The sequence below is a fragment of the Arachis hypogaea genome, chromosome 12, assembly GCF_003086295.3.
Source record: "Arachis hypogaea cultivar Tifrunner chromosome 12, arahy.Tifrunner.gnm2.J5K5, whole genome shotgun sequence".
Lineage (NCBI taxonomy): Eukaryota > Viridiplantae > Streptophyta > Magnoliopsida > Fabales > Fabaceae > Arachis > Arachis hypogaea.
The window spans coordinates 119,839,797-119,857,166 of NC_092047.1; the positions used below are offsets into that span (position 1 = coordinate 119,839,797).

At 30.7% G+C, this 17,370-nt stretch overlaps 2 protein-coding genes and 1 non-coding gene across 3 annotated transcripts; all 3 read right to left on the reverse strand.

The window, feature by feature from the left end:
- Positions 1-3,147: 3,147 nt before the first annotated feature.
- Positions 3,148-5,741, reverse strand: LOC112728938 (uncharacterized). The gene is made up of 4 exons (XM_025779291.3): positions 5,517-5,741; positions 5,305-5,382; positions 4,792-4,890; positions 3,148-3,425 (listed from the first exon to the last, which is right to left on the reverse strand). Exons 1-4 carry the CDS (start codon positions 5,517-5,519, stop codon positions 3,354-3,356), a joined length of 252 nt encoding a protein of 83 aa, XP_025635076.1. The 5' UTR covers positions 5,520-5,741; the 3' UTR covers positions 3,148-3,353.
- A 1,010-nt stretch (positions 5,742-6,751) lies between these two features.
- Positions 6,752-6,842, reverse strand: TRNAY-GUA (transfer RNA tyrosine (anticodon GUA)). Its single transcript is given in 2 exon segments — positions 6,752-6,787; positions 6,806-6,842. It is a non-coding gene; the product is annotated as a tRNA-Tyr (tRNA).
- Positions 6,843-8,441: 1,599 nt separating this feature from the next.
- Positions 8,442-13,099, reverse strand: LOC112728939 (probable xyloglucan endotransglucosylase/hydrolase protein 32). Its single transcript, XM_025779293.3, has 4 exons — positions 12,748-13,099; positions 11,863-11,963; positions 11,519-11,736; positions 8,442-9,461 (listed from the first exon to the last, which is right to left on the reverse strand). Exons 1-4 carry the CDS (start codon positions 12,968-12,970, stop codon positions 9,095-9,097), a joined length of 909 nt encoding a protein of 302 aa, XP_025635078.1. The 5' UTR covers positions 12,971-13,099; the 3' UTR covers positions 8,442-9,094.
- Between the last annotated feature and the right edge of the window lie 4,271 nt (positions 13,100-17,370).

Here is a 17,370-nt window from a genome sequence, read left to right on the forward strand (position 1 = left end):
ACACCATGACAAGGAGGAAGATTAACATTATGTGCCTACAAAAAACGAAATGGGTTGGTGCAAAGGCTAGGGAGTTGGATACTTCTGGTTTCAAACTTTGGTATACATGAAAAGTGAATAATAGGAATGGGGTTGGAATAATTGTGGATAAACAGTGGAAGAAGGACGTAGTGGATGTTAAGAGGGTGGGAGATCGGATCATCTTTATCAAACTTGTGGTGGAGGGAGGTGCTTTCCATGTGATTAGCGCCTATGCACCGCAAGTGGGTTCAGACGAACAATACAAGATTAGGTTTTGGGAGGATTGGTTCAAGGCATACCTTTGGGAGACAAGATTTTTTTAGGAGGAGATTTAAATGGCCATGTTGGGAGAGAAGTGACTGGATATGGGAGTATTCACGGAGACCATGGTTTCGGGGTGATCAATGCCGAGGGTAAAACTATTTTGGACTTTTCCTCAACCTTTGATCTTCTCATCGCAAATACATGTTTTAAAAAGAGAGACGAACATCTTATAACCTATAAGAGTGGCATGACAAGCTCTCAAATCGACTTCTTCTTGTTGAGGAGAGTCAACCGGAAATTTTGCATTAACTGTAAAATTATTCTGGGAGAGAGTTTGACAACACAACATAGGGTGCTCGTCATGGATTTTCGCGTTGAACAAAAGTTGAGAAAAAGACATCATACGAAGAACCCAAGGACGAGGTGGTGGCGGATGAAAGGTGAGGAACAAAAAAGCTTCCTAAGACGGGTAGGAAAAGAGGCAAAGTGGGATGGGAATGGAAGCGCGGAAGAGATGTGGAGGGAGATGGCAGAAGTTATTAGAAGAACAGCGAAAGAAAGTTTTTGTGAATCTAAAGGAATAGGACCAAGAGAGAAGGAGTCCTGGTGGTGGAATGCGAGTATACAAGAAAAGATAAAGATAAAAAGGGAATGCTTTAAAGAGTGGTCTTTATGCCGCAATGCAGATAACTGGGAAAAATATAAGACGGCTAAGAAAGAGACAAAAGTGGCTGTAAGTGAAGTAAGAACAAGAGCATATGAGGGTCTCTACCAATCTTTGGGCACGAAAGAAGGAGAAAAAGGTATATATAGAATCGCAAAGAGTCGGGAAAGAAGAACGAGAGATTTGGATCAGGTTAAGTGCATAAAGGATAAGGATGGAGAGGTGTTGGCTCAAGAGGAGAAGATTAATGAAAGGTGGAAGAGCTACTTCTACGAGTTATTTAGAGAGACAGAAGACTCTTCCGAGCCTTGGTCGATTATGTACAAGGGAAGAAGATCAAAACTTTGACTACTATCGAAGGATTCGAGACTTCGAGGTAAAAGAAGCTCTAAAGCAGATGAAAAATGACAGGGCAGTAGGACCTGATAATATCCCGATTGAGATTTGGAAGGGTCTTGGAGAAAAAGGCATCAACTGGTTAACCAAGCTTTTTAATGAGATTTTAGGGTCAAAGAAGATGCCTGATGAGTGGAGAAAGAGCACCTTGGTACCTATCTACAAGAATAAGGGGGATATACAAAGTTGCGAAAACTATAGAGGGATTAAGCTTATGAGTCATACTATGAAGTTATGGGAAAAGGTGATAGAACGGAGGTTGAGAAAAGAGACACAAGTAACAGAGAACCAATTTGGATTTATGCCAGGCAGATCTACCACTGAAGCGATATATCTATTAAGAAGGATGATGGAGAGGTATCGTAGTAATAAAAGGGATCTACATATGGTGTTTATTGATTTGGAAAAAGTGTATGATAGGGTACCAAGGGAGGTCTTATGGAAGGTTTTAGAAAAGAGGAGAGTAAGGATCGCATATATTCGGGCAATTAAAGACATGTATGACGGGGCCACAACTAGTGTGAAGACTCAAGGTGGTGCGACAGAGGAATTTCCTATTGGTATAGGATTACACCAGGGATCATCCGTAAGTCCATACCTTTTCACATTAGTCTTGGAAGTACTCACAGAGCACATCCAAGAGCCTGTGCCATGGTGCATGCTTTTTGCCGATGATATCGTCCTTATGAGAGAGTCAAGAGAAGACCTAAATAAGAAGTTGGAGTTATGGAGAGAAGCTTTAAAAGTGTATGGTCTGCGCATAAGCCGTAGCAAGACGGAATATATGGAATGTAAGTTCAGTCTGAGAAGGGAAAACCCCAATATAGAGGTGAAGATTGGAGAAAACATCCTACGAAAAGTTAATAAGTTTTAAGTATCTTGGGTGCATCATACAGGATAATGGAGAAATTGAACAGGATGTAAATCATAGGATCCAAGCAGGTTGGTCAAAATGGCGGAGTGCATCTGGTTTTATATGCGACAAAAAAGTGCCTTTAAAACTTAAAGGTAAATTCTATCGCACCGCTATAAGACCGGCTATGCTGTATGGTACGGAGTGTTGGGCGGCTAAAGGGGAGCACGAACATAAGCTGAGTGTGGCAGAGATGAAGATGTTGATATGGATGAGTGGTCATACGCGATTGGATAAAATAAGGAATGAAGATATAAGGGAGAGAGTTGGAGTAGCACCCATTGTGGAAAAGATGGTTGAATCGCGTCTCAGGTGGTTTGGACATGTGAGAAGAAGACTGATAGAACATCCAGTCAGGAGGGTGGATGAGATGGAAGATGGACAAAAGGCGAAAGGCAGAGGAAGACCTAAGAAGACCATCCATGAGGTGGTCAAACGAGATCTACATGTAAACAGTCTCTCTGTAGACATGATACATGATAGAGCACAATGACGTCGTTTGATTCATGTAGCCGACCCCACTTAGTGGGACAAGGCTTTGTTGTTGTTGTTATTTGATAAAACTAATAAGTAAAGTTTACTAATTAATAAATTTGGTTCAGTGGTCAGGAATTTTATGCATATGTTTTAAGTCTTTGGTTCGACTCCTATATATATCATTTTTAAACATATATTATGGAGGGTGCGGCCGTGCGGGTAGAGTTGATGCTCAACCAGCACCCTACCCACAGTGGATTGCGAAGCCTACAACTGATTTCCTTATGCATTCTATTAAAATGATCGATCAAGGCACGATATTATCTATATAATATAGCATTGTTTTTTCTATTTTTATCTCTCACTTACAGAATGTAGATCAAAATGATTTACGTTATAAAACATAATAACCTTAGGAAATGAAGTCGTGGTGACTTAACTTTAAGCATATTCGCCTGTAAATTACAGAATAACATATTGAACATTTCTAGTCAGTTCTCATGCATCATTTTAAATTATACAGACAGCATTGTATTTGATGTCATTTTGATCTTTTCCTAGTTAGTAAAAGTTGGGAGCATTGCAACCACATATTGTTGATACTGATAACAATGGACGTTAATCCTGCTTGACATCTACACTTGCAGGTTTAATAGGTTCTAATTGAGCTGGTTCAGTATCTGCCTCAACCTGCCATAACATTAAGGTTTGGAGTAAAAATTATTCATAAAGTTTATGAAGTTGAAGCATTCACACAAAAATACAAACATAATACAGCGCATGCATAATGCAACACCTCTGATGTGTGTTCCATCTTCCATGAGCGTTTACAATCACTCGTTTTCTCTTAAAATGTTTGATAAGTATGTAAAACATTAAGAATGAGTGAGTGTGGATACTCTTTATACAGATTGCTTCTGACTTAATTGGATATCACTCCAGGAATTTCACATCAATCACCCTGTTTATTCATAAGGATTAGGTTTTCCACTTTTCCTTATTGCATATCATATTGTTGGTGGCAGATCCAGAACAAATCACAAATCAAAGATAGTGCCATGCATATGCTAGGCAACAAGATTCAGAACCAATACCAAATCTAAATTCTAAACTCCTGTTATAAGCTGTAAGAGATAAGCTTGAAAGTAGAATACAAAATATCATTTTGTTCAACAGCTTTCCATAACATTATGTATCCAAGTTACTAAAGAGACACTGAGGAGATTAATGGGGTTCATGATCCAATACACCATTGGCTATTTCCTGTAAACAAAGTGTTAATTCTCTCTTACAACCAGGATGAAATCATGGACAACTATGCTACTAGAAATTCAAAGAATTTACCTTAAAAATGAGCACAAATTCTCTATCATTATAATTAAAATGGGATTTCTCATTATGATACACTTAAAATTTTGGTTTGGAGAAAGTTTGCGCCACTTCAATTTCATGGAATGCCCCCACAACTCATTAGATGTTCATAAAAAAAATATTTACAAGTGAGTTGCTAATAAAATAATCAAGGAATCTACAACGAGTCATAGTGAAGTTTGAGCATTAAGTAAACTAGATGAGCAAACTCACGTTGGGTTCTATTTCTAACCACTACCTCGTTGAGCTCAAGCAGCAGGATTGTTTGCAATCGGTCCTAGGTTTTTTTTCCCCTGGAACTAATCCTTTTCGAGCACAATTAAACATTCTCTCCACAAGTAGAACCTAGATTTTCCCCATTGCCGTAGAGTGCCTCTACTACTACACCGTAACCCTAGGTGATAAAGGTCCTAGGATCAATTAAGGTTAACTAATGATATGCCAATTATACACCCCAAAGGAAAATGAAAAAGGAAACAAAGATAGCTTCTTCACTCTTAATTTTGTAAAAGAATCAAACCCCCCAGTCCCCATGGTTGTTAACAACAGATAAGTTGAAGTTCACACCTGAAGTTAAACAATAACAAGGGCAAATTCAAAGTTCAAACAATATCCTATTGCATAGCAATATATCATAAACCAGTTGTAATAATAATAATCATAAAATTCATTCATCATCGCTTACTTTAGCAGTATCCCTCTTGGCTGCAGGCTTGTATGGACATGCTGCAGGAGCCCTCTCTGGTTTCCTATACTCCCAGCCAAAAAGCCTATAGACTTTCCCCTTTTGAAAAAAAAAATAGCCATAAGCATCAATGTTAGAATCAATTACAAAAACAACACAAATATATAAAGCTTAAAAATTACTATGTTTTAAGGCTTTAGTACACATGAATTAATTAAACAAAAAAAAATTCACCAGCATAGAAAAGAATTTTGCTTACTAAATTGTAAAATAACTACCACGAGTTACTTCAGATCACTAAAGTAAAGGTGAAATTGAGATAATAGTTACTACATTTTAGTTGAAATTCCAAACTAACAAATATTCATGGATTTCAATTTGTTCAGAAGAGTAACCAACCATAAATCCATAAGAATGAAAATCTGAATTATTTTGGCTATGCTCACAGAATCTAAAGTAATCAGAAATTCTGATCCGATTCGGTAGGATACATTACGAAACAGAAGAACTTACCATGATAAAATCGAAGAGGAGAGGGAGGATGTTGACGATGGGAACGAGGAACAGGGGCAACAAACAAGCCAAGCAAACCTACAAACAAATATTATGAGAATTACTCAGCATTCAATTCAATTATTAAATTCAGAATAAAACAAAAAATAAATAAAATCATAATTGAAGAAAACAGAAGCATGAATAGAGCGATTGAGTGAGGGGAGAATTACCATGTTTGCGGTGAATGAATGTTTTGGGAGCTCAAAGCTGACAAAAGAAAACCGAAAACCAAGTAGCGTAGAGATTCAACAAGGACAAGGTAGGTGGCAATTTGGTAATTCCAGAATCTCAGTTTGGGCCGTTTTGTCCTTTGAGCTTGGCCCCAAAAAAAAAATAATCTGCACGAGAAGAGGTTGTGATACCAAAAATAAAACAAGGATGTGTCCAAAACCAACTAAAAAAAGAGAATGAAAACCTTGACCAAGACTTTTTCTGCAGAATAAAAACAATATCGTTACAAGGTAGAAAAATTATAGACTGGAAAATATTACAAGTTTTTTTTTTGGTTTACAAAATATTACAAGTTAATTACCAATTTGGTGCCAAAAGTGGGGGTGTACATTGCCCGGCCCGGTTCCGGATATTTTAGGGGCTAATTTAGTGTGATTTCATTGGATTTAGGATTGGGTAAGGGTCTTAACAATATATCCGGTCATTATTTTGGGTCGGGTCCGGACCATAGGTCGGGCCACCCGAACTAGGCCTGGTCATCATACACAATTAATATTTTGTGTTATTAGTGATAGATGATGGCTATTCTTATGTGGAATTTAAATATTGTAAACCTTAATATTTTTTGTTATTAGTCATTATAAGATTATAAGTTAATGTTTTATGTTTAAAATGCATAAGACTTTATACTAATGCATAATATTGTGTTATTTGTATTAATTTAAATATTTGGTGTTATTAGACAATATTAGTTTTGATTATAGTTATGCTTTAATTTAGAGATGGGTTGGTTCTTGTTATATTTTTTTAAATGAATTCTACTATGTGAATTGTGAAATAATGGTTAGAGATTAAGTGATTTTTACATACTAAAGATTTGGTTTTTACCCGATTTTTATCCGACCCAAAGGTGTGTAGATTTTATCGAATTTAGGATCGGGTTATGGTCTAAAAATTAAACCCGGTCTATGTTTCGAGTCGGGCCTGGATTAAGCCACACCCGGCGTGTCCGACTCTAACCAAAAGATTCAACTGACCACAAAAAATTTTTAAAAGATATTATCGACAAAATATCCTAAATTAAAAATAGGATAAAAAAAATTAATAAATATATTTTTTGTAAGTAACAACAGAACTTTTATTTTTGGAACAAAATTTAATGTCTAAAATAATTTTTTAGAATACATGCAAGATAAACTTTCTGATATATTTTAATAAAATTTAAAATAAAACATCCGACCTGCCGGATTCGAACCAGCGACCTAAGGATTAACTGGCAGATTTCCCACTACAGTCCTCCGCTCTACCAACTGAGCTAAGGTCGGATTTGCTAAAGGCAAGTCGTTGATAAAGTCCTATTAGTGTTATACAATGGCCTTATATATGCAGAGTAAATTTTTTGTGTGCGTAGAACATTTACTATAACTTTATGGATAAAGTATTTTGGGTCGTTATTCTTTTCTTTTTTTTAATAATGTAATCATCTCTAAATCTCTAATTGTTGAGTAAATATTCCTTCAAATTTCAACATTTACTAGAATTTTTTTTCACATACTTGATAGATGATGATGTAATTTACACCTCATAAGTAAGAACATTTCCACATCGTAGAGAAGCCTAATGAAAAGAAAGTAGGAGAGAGTGGAGGATTATTGTATTTGTAATGCTAACCATATCTATTTGTTTTTGAGAACATTCCATATATCATTTTCACTTTATTGAAAATAATTCATCAAAAGCTCCCCACTAACAACCCTATTTATATGATCATTCATGCATTATGGGGCCTCTACATTATTTTCTGAATTATTTTTTCTTCAACAAGAAGTTCATATATGTTAAATTGGAGGAACCATCACGTTTCATCAATTTATAGTATGCAACTTTAATAATTGTGTTGTATGTTAGTTACATATTCTTTTTGTCTTTGTACATTATTATTAATTATCACCCATGTGAATAATATATATTAAGGGAGGTTATCAGGTGCAATTGTTTTATCGTTTATCTGAATTATAAAAAATATACATATAATATATATTAATTAAAATTAATGGTTAAAATAACTGGAACACCAGTATGTTCGAGTATATCTGATAACTTTTTTATATTATATCAGATTGGTTTACCAAAAGTTGAAACCTTATTTTTTAAGAGTATTATTTTGGCCGATGGATGACTGCATATACAAAATATGGAATTCAAATCCTAACATTTACTTAAACGAACGAGTGAGTTAATCACTCGACCAACCCAAATCAATTTTTACTATCTAATATATATCTATCTATTTAGCTCTTTCATAGCGCGTTCCTCTAATAACTTTACATTCATTGCACTGTAACATTTTCTCATATCTAATATAAGGTGGAAGCTCGGGTGAAATCGACTTTATATGAAGTTTATATCTAAAAGTTGTTAGATGAAAATTTAGTCAAATTAGTCAAATCATCTAACGGCTCTCATGTATCAACTTCACGTGAAGTCAACTGTACCTGAGTTTCCACCCTAATATAAACACAAAGAAAAGAAATTTGTATTAAAAAGAACTAAAATTTCCCTTATTAAGAGTTACACTTATTACAATTGTTATGAACCAAAATGTTAATTAAAATTTAAGACTATGAATAAATTAAAATTTTAAATAAACCAACAATAAAAAGGGTTGCATGTGTTACACTTGGATACACGTTCTATTTAATTTTGCACTTGAAGGTTCCTTGGAGTAAATGAAATAAAAGAAACCAATTGAAAAGTTTCAGAACTACTGACAATGTTTAAATTCTGTTATAGTTATTGCCATGGCATTTAGTTTCACATATTCGAAAATAAAGTAAGGTGAAAACCGAAGAGGGAAAATATTTAATTTTCAAAAGAAAAATAAAAAATAGAAAGATGAACAAGAATACAAGATTCATGCGAAAAAAAAAAAGGTAGAAAGTGGTCACATACTCACATTCAACTTACACAGTCAACAATAATATAATGAAGTAACTAGCATATATATGCACAATTACATACCTAAATTAAAAAAAATGCAAAATAAAATAAAAGAAGGAAAAATATCATTACATAATTAAAGTAACAATATGACATAACAAAATGAGGACTGTGCTTATAATATTCGCACTCATAACTCAACTGTGCCACCATTCAGCTGACATAATAATTATTGACCCTCTGCTTCTCATTCTCTTTTCATTATTTTCCTTTTTTTTACCTTCTAAAAACAATAATAAAAAAAAAGTCCACACTTTTCATCAATGTTGCTTTCAAGCTAGGGGACCCCAACTCAAGTCATCACCACAAAATATAAAAAGCTTTCTTAAAAATATATATAAAAAAAATTTAACTAAAATTTCAGTCCTCACAAAATTAAAAATTATAATTTAGTCCCTGCCTCCGCGGGACCAAATCCATTTACTTTTTTAAAAATATTTGAACCAAAACGACATTAAAAAAAAAAATTTCTATAGGGACTAAAATCATAATAAATCACTCATTTTACACCAAAAAACGGTTTTCTTAGGGCCTTAAATTATTAATAAAATAATTCACTTTATAATATAATTATAATTTAACCCCAACATTCAGGTGTTAATCTATGGTCCCTTTTGGGGTCTTGGCAATAGTTATAAACCATATGGTGTCTTTGGACCCACCTCATGGCCCAATATTGTTGCCTGGTCAAGCCACCGGACCTATATGGTGAGGCTGAGACTGGGTGGCACCACCGTGATGCATAGGCTGAGCAACCACTAGCCTTGAAATTTGTGTACCTTGCAACAAAAGGTTGGTACCTATAATCAGCTTTGTACTTGCCATCTTCAGTTGCCCATGATGATGCATCCCATATTGAACCATAAACCCACATTGGTCTTAGTGGAAATGTGTAAGCACTCTTTCTAGGGTACCTCCTTATTGGCACATCATCCACTAGGAATCTGATACATTATTATTGTTTAATTAATATAATAATAATGATGTTAGTTTTTTAAAAAAAGTTTAATTATTCTATGAGCCTTTATAATTTTATCGAATTTTTAATTAAATTTTTATATTTTTTTAATTAGATCCTTATACTATATCAGATTTTATAATTAAATCTCTACAGTAACAAAAGCGTTGAAATTAATGGAATATTCAGTCAAATGTTAGGCATATTCGTTTTGTTTAACGAAATATTCCGTTAACTCTAACGTTTTTGTCACTATAGTAATTTAATTACAAAATCTAATACGGTATAAAAACTCAATTAAAAAAAATATATATAAGAATTTAATTAAAATTTTAATAAAATGATAAAAACCAATAGAATAATTAAATCTTAAAAAAATGTATATATAAACTTGTTAATGGGAATTACTTATAATAAGGATTAATTAGTAGCACATGGCTAGCTACTAAAGTTAATTTTACAATAACTTTAATGAATGGTTTTAAAATAAATAAGTAGATTAGCAAATTAATCAGAAAAAATCAGCATACAATTAGCAAAGTTTATTTCAGATTTAATCGATGAATTATTGTATATATAAGATGAGATTTAAATTTATGAGACTTATTTAAATCGGAGATGGTTCATCAAATTGTTTTAACATGATTAAATATGTCAAATGACTCTAGCTTTTTCCCTAAATTTCAGAGCAAATGAAATTATTTCCCTTTCATCTTTTAAAATATCATTAAAATTGTGCCTACACTGTGGTGCTTGATATTGTTGCTAATAAGGACCAATGATGTGAATGACACATACATGTAGGATCCGAATTTTTTTTTTATAAAATATACTTTTTATTATATAATATTTTTTCACATATTTTTTTAAATTCCATTTAAAAAATGTATGATAAAAATTACACTTTATAAAAAAAATTGTGAACAACCATTCCACGTGGAATCCAACCTTAATTATTATATATACACTATATTATTGATTGGTTAATTCTTTCTATGCTTTCTCTTACATATGCTTCAGCCTTCAGCAGAAAATGAAATGTGGCTATCATGTTTCTACTATATTCTCTATTGAAATAGGTCTCAATTGTCAAAACAGTAATCTTGTTTTGACACTTGAAAAATGCTATACCTCTCATTACCACTGTGATTCTATTATTAACTAACAATGCATTATTTTTTGGTTAATGAGCAATGGTTTTTAAAATACATTTTAATTGAGAGAAAATGATGTGACATTCTTATTCAAACTTAAATAAATAATAAGTTGCAACTTGCAATTATTGAGTTGAAATATAACATACATTATTATTTCCATCTCACAGATTACTGTGACTATATTTAAAAAAAAAAAAAACTAATTACGTGACATTGTTCCAATCAATGTATTAATAAGGTGTGATAAGCAGGGGCAGAGCTAGATTAAAGATTAGAGGAGACCAAAAATATTTATATAATAAAATAAGATTAAAATAAAATTTTAAGGAGGTTAAACTGAAATTTACATATAATTTATATGTAAAAAATTAAAATTAGGGGGGTCATTGCTCCCTTTTGCTACAATGTAGCCCCGGCCTGGTGATAAGTAAGTTTTTTTTGTTATTTACGGTATTTTCTAACTCAACAAGATAAAAATTAATTTAGTGTGGATTTGAATTTCATTTAAGGATTTGCTGACCAATAGATTATTACATGCAAAAGACAAAATTCAAACTTTCGACACTTACTTAAAGTGACAAGTGAACTGACTACTTGATCAATCTAAATTAATTAAAATTTTTTTATTTTTAGTAGTCTAGAGTTTGAGCTCTATCACAAGGGGAACAAATATACTAGAGATATAATTTTACTATTTTAAATTAAATGAAATTAGTGAAATTCTTAAAAATATCATTTAAACAACAATAATAAAGGCAATATAATTTAGTATGGAATATTTGAAGGGTAGGACAAAACAAAAGAACTTTAATTTTGCTTAGAAAAAACTATTGTTTTTATATAATTTTAAAAAAGAAAAAGAGTCACAAGAGGAACAGTGACTTACATGATTTCTTTAGGAGACCAAAGAATAGCATAGTGATGAAAATCTTTGGTAGGATCAAACCACAAATGGAACTTCATCTCTCTTCCTATAATCGTTCCATCCCCACTTCCTCTTATGTAAACATTTGTTTGTAAAGTATAAGGTTTTCCAAATGTGGTCCCAAGAAACTCTATGTCCACTTCATCATGGAACCCAGGGTGTGCTTCATTGTTAGAAAGCTGCAATATAATTAATTAATTAAGCTAGCTAATAAACATGATTAATAATAATGTACAAAGCTAATTCAAATTGTTCATTTTGTAACTCAAATTAATTAATTTGATCATATAATGAAAATATTATACATAGAAAGCTGTTATAACTCCTGCAGTGTAGCCAGGGTGGAGCTTAATTGAAGCACCAAAGTAACCTGATCTAAATGGACGAACTGATTTGAATCCACTCCCTGTTAACCAAAAAAAAAAAAAAGATATACATTTCAATGATACATAGTAAATAGATTATTAACACATTTAATTAACCAAGAAAATAATTTTCTTTGTTGAGAATACTTGTGCATTTACAATTTAAATAGTGGTTTTAATTATTCTGTTCGTCTATATAATTTTATTAAATTTGTAATTTAGATCTTTATATTTTTTTAATTGGGTATATTATTTTTAATTTTGTAATTAAGTCCTTGTTAGTGTAAAAAGTATTATAATTAATAGAATATTTATCCACAAATTAAAGCATCTACAGTTAAAAATATAATTATATCTTTGATCACATATTTTTTTTTAGAGAAATATTTTATTAATTTTAATATTTTTTATACGAAAAGAATCTAATTACAAAATTAAAAGTACTGTAAGAACTCAATTAACAAAAAAAAAATATAAAGATCTAATTAAAAATTTGATAAAATTATAAGAACTAACAAAATAATTAAATCTTAGTAGTACATTTAATACTGTTACAAAAATATCTATATTTTTTTTGTAACTTATATATATATATATATATATATATATATATATATATATATATATATATATATATATATGAACAATGCATTAAATGTGGTTAAAAAAATATTTAAGTATATTATTTCTTATAAATATATTTAAAAAATAATTTTATAGGCATTCTGAAAAGAAAAATTAAATAAGTATGTGGTAATGTGTTGAATAATGCTATATAGTAGATAGATAATGCATTTAGCAAATTAAAATTAAAGTTAAACTAACCTGAGGTTCTATCAAGCCAAATTGTTAATGCATTATTGTTGTCAAGTGCTTGGTGTTGAGGACCCCAAAGGTTTCTAAATCCTTTGTAAAAGTTCATAGACCTGAATTTGTGACTTGGCCAGTATCCTGGTGAAGGAGGCCAATATCCACTGCTTGAATAACAAGGTTCCATAAACAGTGATGAAGAAATAGCAAAGAGAAATAATAGTAGAGCCTTCATCATATGAATGAATGAATTTGATGAAAGAAAAGAATGATGTATGTTGGTGATTCTGGTAAGTGTCTATAAATGCAGGTTTGTGTGAGTGTGAGAGTGAAAGAGAAAGACAGAGACTTATCAAGATCATGAACAACAGAGTATGGTAGTAGTACATTATTTTTATATAATAATAAAATAAATATGAGAATAATTAATGGGCCCCCTTCTAAAGAGAAAAAAAAAGTTGTGGTGAATTTGAGGAGGGATTAAAATACTAGCTAATTAATCATATTAATGATTAATTGAGGAATGGTGCATAGTCCAAATATTGTAGAATGTTTTATTAATATTAAAAAATAGGAGGAGTGCTAGGGCAGCACTCTTGTTAAATTTTGAGCACCACTTAATTATCAAAAAAAAATTGAATGATTCTATATTATTAGATACAATCTTATACTATAAAAAATATTATTGATGATTAATTAATGGCTAAAAAATAAAAATCACAAAATCTGGACTCATTTTTTTGAATATGTAAATGCTGTGTGTGTTGTATATGGTTATAGAAGTGGGTGGTGCTAGACATGAATATGGGGACAGGTTTTTCTGAATTATGAAGTGAAAAAAACGGGCTGTCTGATTTCTTTATTAAAAAAATTAAGAACACAAATCGGACAGTCCGATTTGTGTAGGAGAGAAAATCGGAGGGTCTGATTTGTATTTTTTATTTTAAACACAAATTAGTGGGTCCGATTTACTCTTGAACTACAATTGCGTAAAGTATCCATACACTCCATAACTACATCTTACACCGTTCCTCCTGTCATATATAAATTAAAAAGTACAAAATCTGTTGGTTCTTTAGGCTTTCTCAAAAAATAGATACTAACAAATTAATATTTTTTATCAATATTTTAAACTAATACTTTATTTTAAAAATTAAAATTTATAATTTAAAATTTAATAATAATGACAAAAGATATAAAGTTTATTGAATATGCAATACTATTAATGAAAATTGGTTTAACTTGGTTTGAAAGTTTGGAGAAGATGATGGCACATAGAAGGAGGTAGATGAGGGTGTCTTAAATGCTCCTCAAAAAGTAAAAAACTGTGTCTGTGAAACGTGAATTGTGTCTCTGATATTTGCAAATAGTTGCTGGAATAACCCCCATTTTTTTACAATATATAAAAGTCTTTTCACCATCTATCTACCTCTTCATTTTGTCTTTTTACTAGTCACTATGAAAAGAAAAGCGGGGATCAGATTTTTATGTAGTAAGTAGTAACGGAATAATTCTGCATAGTGGTACCGTTTTACTAATTTTATTTTTTAGATTCTAATTATATTATAGTGATAATCGAGATTGGATTTCGGATGTTATAGTCTTTTTTTAACCCCTTTTCGTGCTAACTTTAATAAATAGAATAATGATTTAGTATTTCTTTTTGCTACACTAATTAGTGTGAAATAATGACGTTTTCGTTTTGACGTCCAATGAAGGTTAAAATGATATTATTTTAGTTTTGGTGGACATGTAATACGATTTTTACATCTTTGTTTTAGTTTTTATTGAAAGTCAAATGATAAAATTTTCATAATTTAATGATAAAAGAGTGTATCTAACCTGTTCGAGTAATGTAGACTATCTGATCTGTTACGAATAGGGTAGAGCTCAGTTTAGATATGCCTACAAATAGAGTAGGATACGGATATCTTATTCTACTCTACTCGTACCCTATATATAATACATATTTTAAATTAAGTATATAATAAAGGATGTAAGAGTTAAACCCACAACTTCACTCATGTAATGACTTACTATAAGTGATCAACTACTAAACTACTTAATTAATTTAGTAATTTAAAATATTAGTTTTTATTTTTTATTTTATTAATATGTATGAAATTTGGAATGATTGAATTTTATATTTAGTTTAGAAAAAATTAATATTTCTGCAAATAGGATAGGGTAGAGTAAGATTTAGAATTTTAAGGTGCAAGTAGAATTAGAATTGAAAAATTCTAAATCCCCGGCTAAAATAGAATAGAATTTTAATAAAATTTTTAACCCACGAAAATAGAATAGAATTTTAATAAAATTTAATAGAATTAGGGTATCCTACCCTGTACAGACCTAATTATAATGTCTAGAGTTTAACTTTATAGTATAATTGAAATATGAAGACCAAATTAATAAAAACGTGAATGTGAGGAAATATTATGAAAATTTATTCGTGGTAACTAGTGAATGTCACATAAATCTTAAGTAATGTGAAAAATCCCGAATGAATGGAGTAAGTGGGCCAAGAACTTAAACCAATAATGGTCCCAATTTTTTATTTGAGGGTCTACCCCTATGATCCATTGCCGCGTTGAATAAATCCTTGTATGCATCATTCATAATCTTAACAGGGTTCTTGAATCACACTCTGTTGTCACAAAATTTTTAATCTCTCACTTTGATCAAAAATAAAAAAAAATAAAAAAGAACTCCATCAGTATAAGGGGAAATTCCAGAGTTTTCTAAAGTTATATATATATATACACACACGACACTCTTTTGTTTGAGATCAATGTGTGGAGACAAAGTTTGTAACATAATAAGTACTGATAGGTCTTGTACTATTAATGCGATACCATTTTCTCTTACTTTCGGCTATTCTATTATAATAAAACAATCTCCTTAAATAACCAATATATATTTAATCAACAACAAATCTATAAATATTTTTAAATTGTATTTTATATTAATTAATTACTATTAATTAATAATTATTTAAATTTTATTTAAAAAATATAAAATTATTAATTATTAATTGCAATTATTTAAAATTAACTAATTAAAAATGGTTTAGCTTTACTTTTCCGTTCAATAATCATATTTAGTGTACTATGCCAGTGCTAACGTTCTCTCTCTTAGGATGTAGTTACATGGTTACAATGTTCGGTCAAAATAAGTTAAACATCTTTTCAAATCAAAATGGTTTATTTCTTCTAATAGATTTGGCTTATTACCATATTAGCCTCCTCCTTATGCATCGTCATGACTTAATTAGATCTAAATTTTAGGATTTTGCTATTGATAACATGTTTTGATTTAATTTGAGTCTTTCCCTTAGTAGAGGTCTCTCTTGATTTTTTATCAAAAACAAATTGTTTTATTATTTTATAGACAATACAAATATTAAGAAAATTTAATTTTGATGCACAGTGTAAAGTTATTTTACACGTGTATCTAATTACGTAACTCCACGTTAATAAAAATAATTACATTTTATATTAGTTCCATGAATGATCATCACAATTATATAAAACGCTTTACACTGTTCAGTATATCAAAATTAAGTTCATATTAAAAATCTAAACCGCTGCGTTTGTATTGTTGCTGGTGTTATGTTTAGCGGCGGTTTCAAATCGGCATTTTTACCGCCGCTATTCTCCATTATTTTTGTAGTGAGAAATAACTCATAAATGAATAATAATAACAATAATAACAATAATAATAATATTATTATTATTATTAAAGCTCATATTATTTTTTTTCTCTTAAATAATTTAAATTCAATTAATAGAAAGGTTAGAACTTGCAACTTTACTTGGAAAGTTGAGATTGTGGACCACCGACGAATAATGTCCTACAAATCTAACATAAATATTGAGGTTTTAATTTGAAGTGTTAGATGCCACAAGTACATGAACTTAAGGCATGGTTCCCCAAACAACAAACCATGAAATCAAAAGACATAGATCTAGAAGAAGCCATATTAGCAAGCTTAGATATATATATATATATATATATATAGAAGCACACCGTTACACGTACATTTTTCAAAGAAATAATAACACCCCCCAAAAAAGCAAGCATATAGTCACCAACATATATATTACTAAGTACTAACACAACCTCAAATTATGCAATATTAAAACATTGAATGTGACAAGAGAGAAAAACTATATGATTATATAGTAGTTATTAACAGGGACTTTCAAGAGCTTCTTTTGTTGACCCTTTTTTTTTTTTAAGTGTGTAAACTAAATTCACATACATATATACACACGAGTGGAGGAAAATAATGCATACTATTTTGTCGGTCACACACTCATGTAAGAGAGTGAGAAAAAATGAAGAATGAGTTGTTGATAGCTTGATTGAAATGGAAGTAGGGACATCTTACCTTAGCCGACAAATCACAAAGATTTTGCATCATATATAGGTCCCTTTGAATTGGTTGCGTCTCAGAACTTGTGCAGAAAAATAATGGTTACATTAATTTTTATGTCTATTTTTTATATATAGTATAGAAATATATGAACATAACAATGATACATATAATATATTTTAATTCTTTTTATAAAAATATAAATAGAGTTTAATTTTAAATACATCTATTTTTTAGATGACTGTTCATACGGTCAATGT

What these genes read in the sequence shown, in the direction of transcription:
- LOC112728938 (XM_025779291.3), bottom strand. An exon ending in TCCTCTTCGATTTTATCATG is followed by an intron (nt 4,891 to 5,304) that starts GTAAGTTCTTCT and finishes TTTTTTCAAAAG; the next exon opens with GGGAAAGTCTATAGGCTTTT. An exon ending in CCAAGAGGGATACTGCTAAA is followed by an intron (nt 3,426 to 4,791) that starts GTAAGCGATGAT and finishes ATGTTATGGCAG; the next exon opens with GTTGAGGCAGATACTGAACC.
- LOC112728939 (XM_025779293.3), bottom strand. Translation starts at nt 12,970, where the DNA reads ATGATGAAGGCTCTACTATTATTTCTCTTTGCTATTTCTTCATCACTG. An exon ending in TTGGCTTGATAGAACCTCAG is followed by an intron (nt 11,964 to 12,747) that starts GTTAGTTTAACT and finishes TTTGGTTAACAG; the next exon opens with GGAGTGGATTCAAATCAGTT. An exon ending in GAGTTATAACAGCTTTCTAT is followed by an intron (nt 11,737 to 11,862) that starts GTATAATATTTT and finishes ATTATATTGCAG; the next exon opens with CTTTCTAACAATGAAGCACA.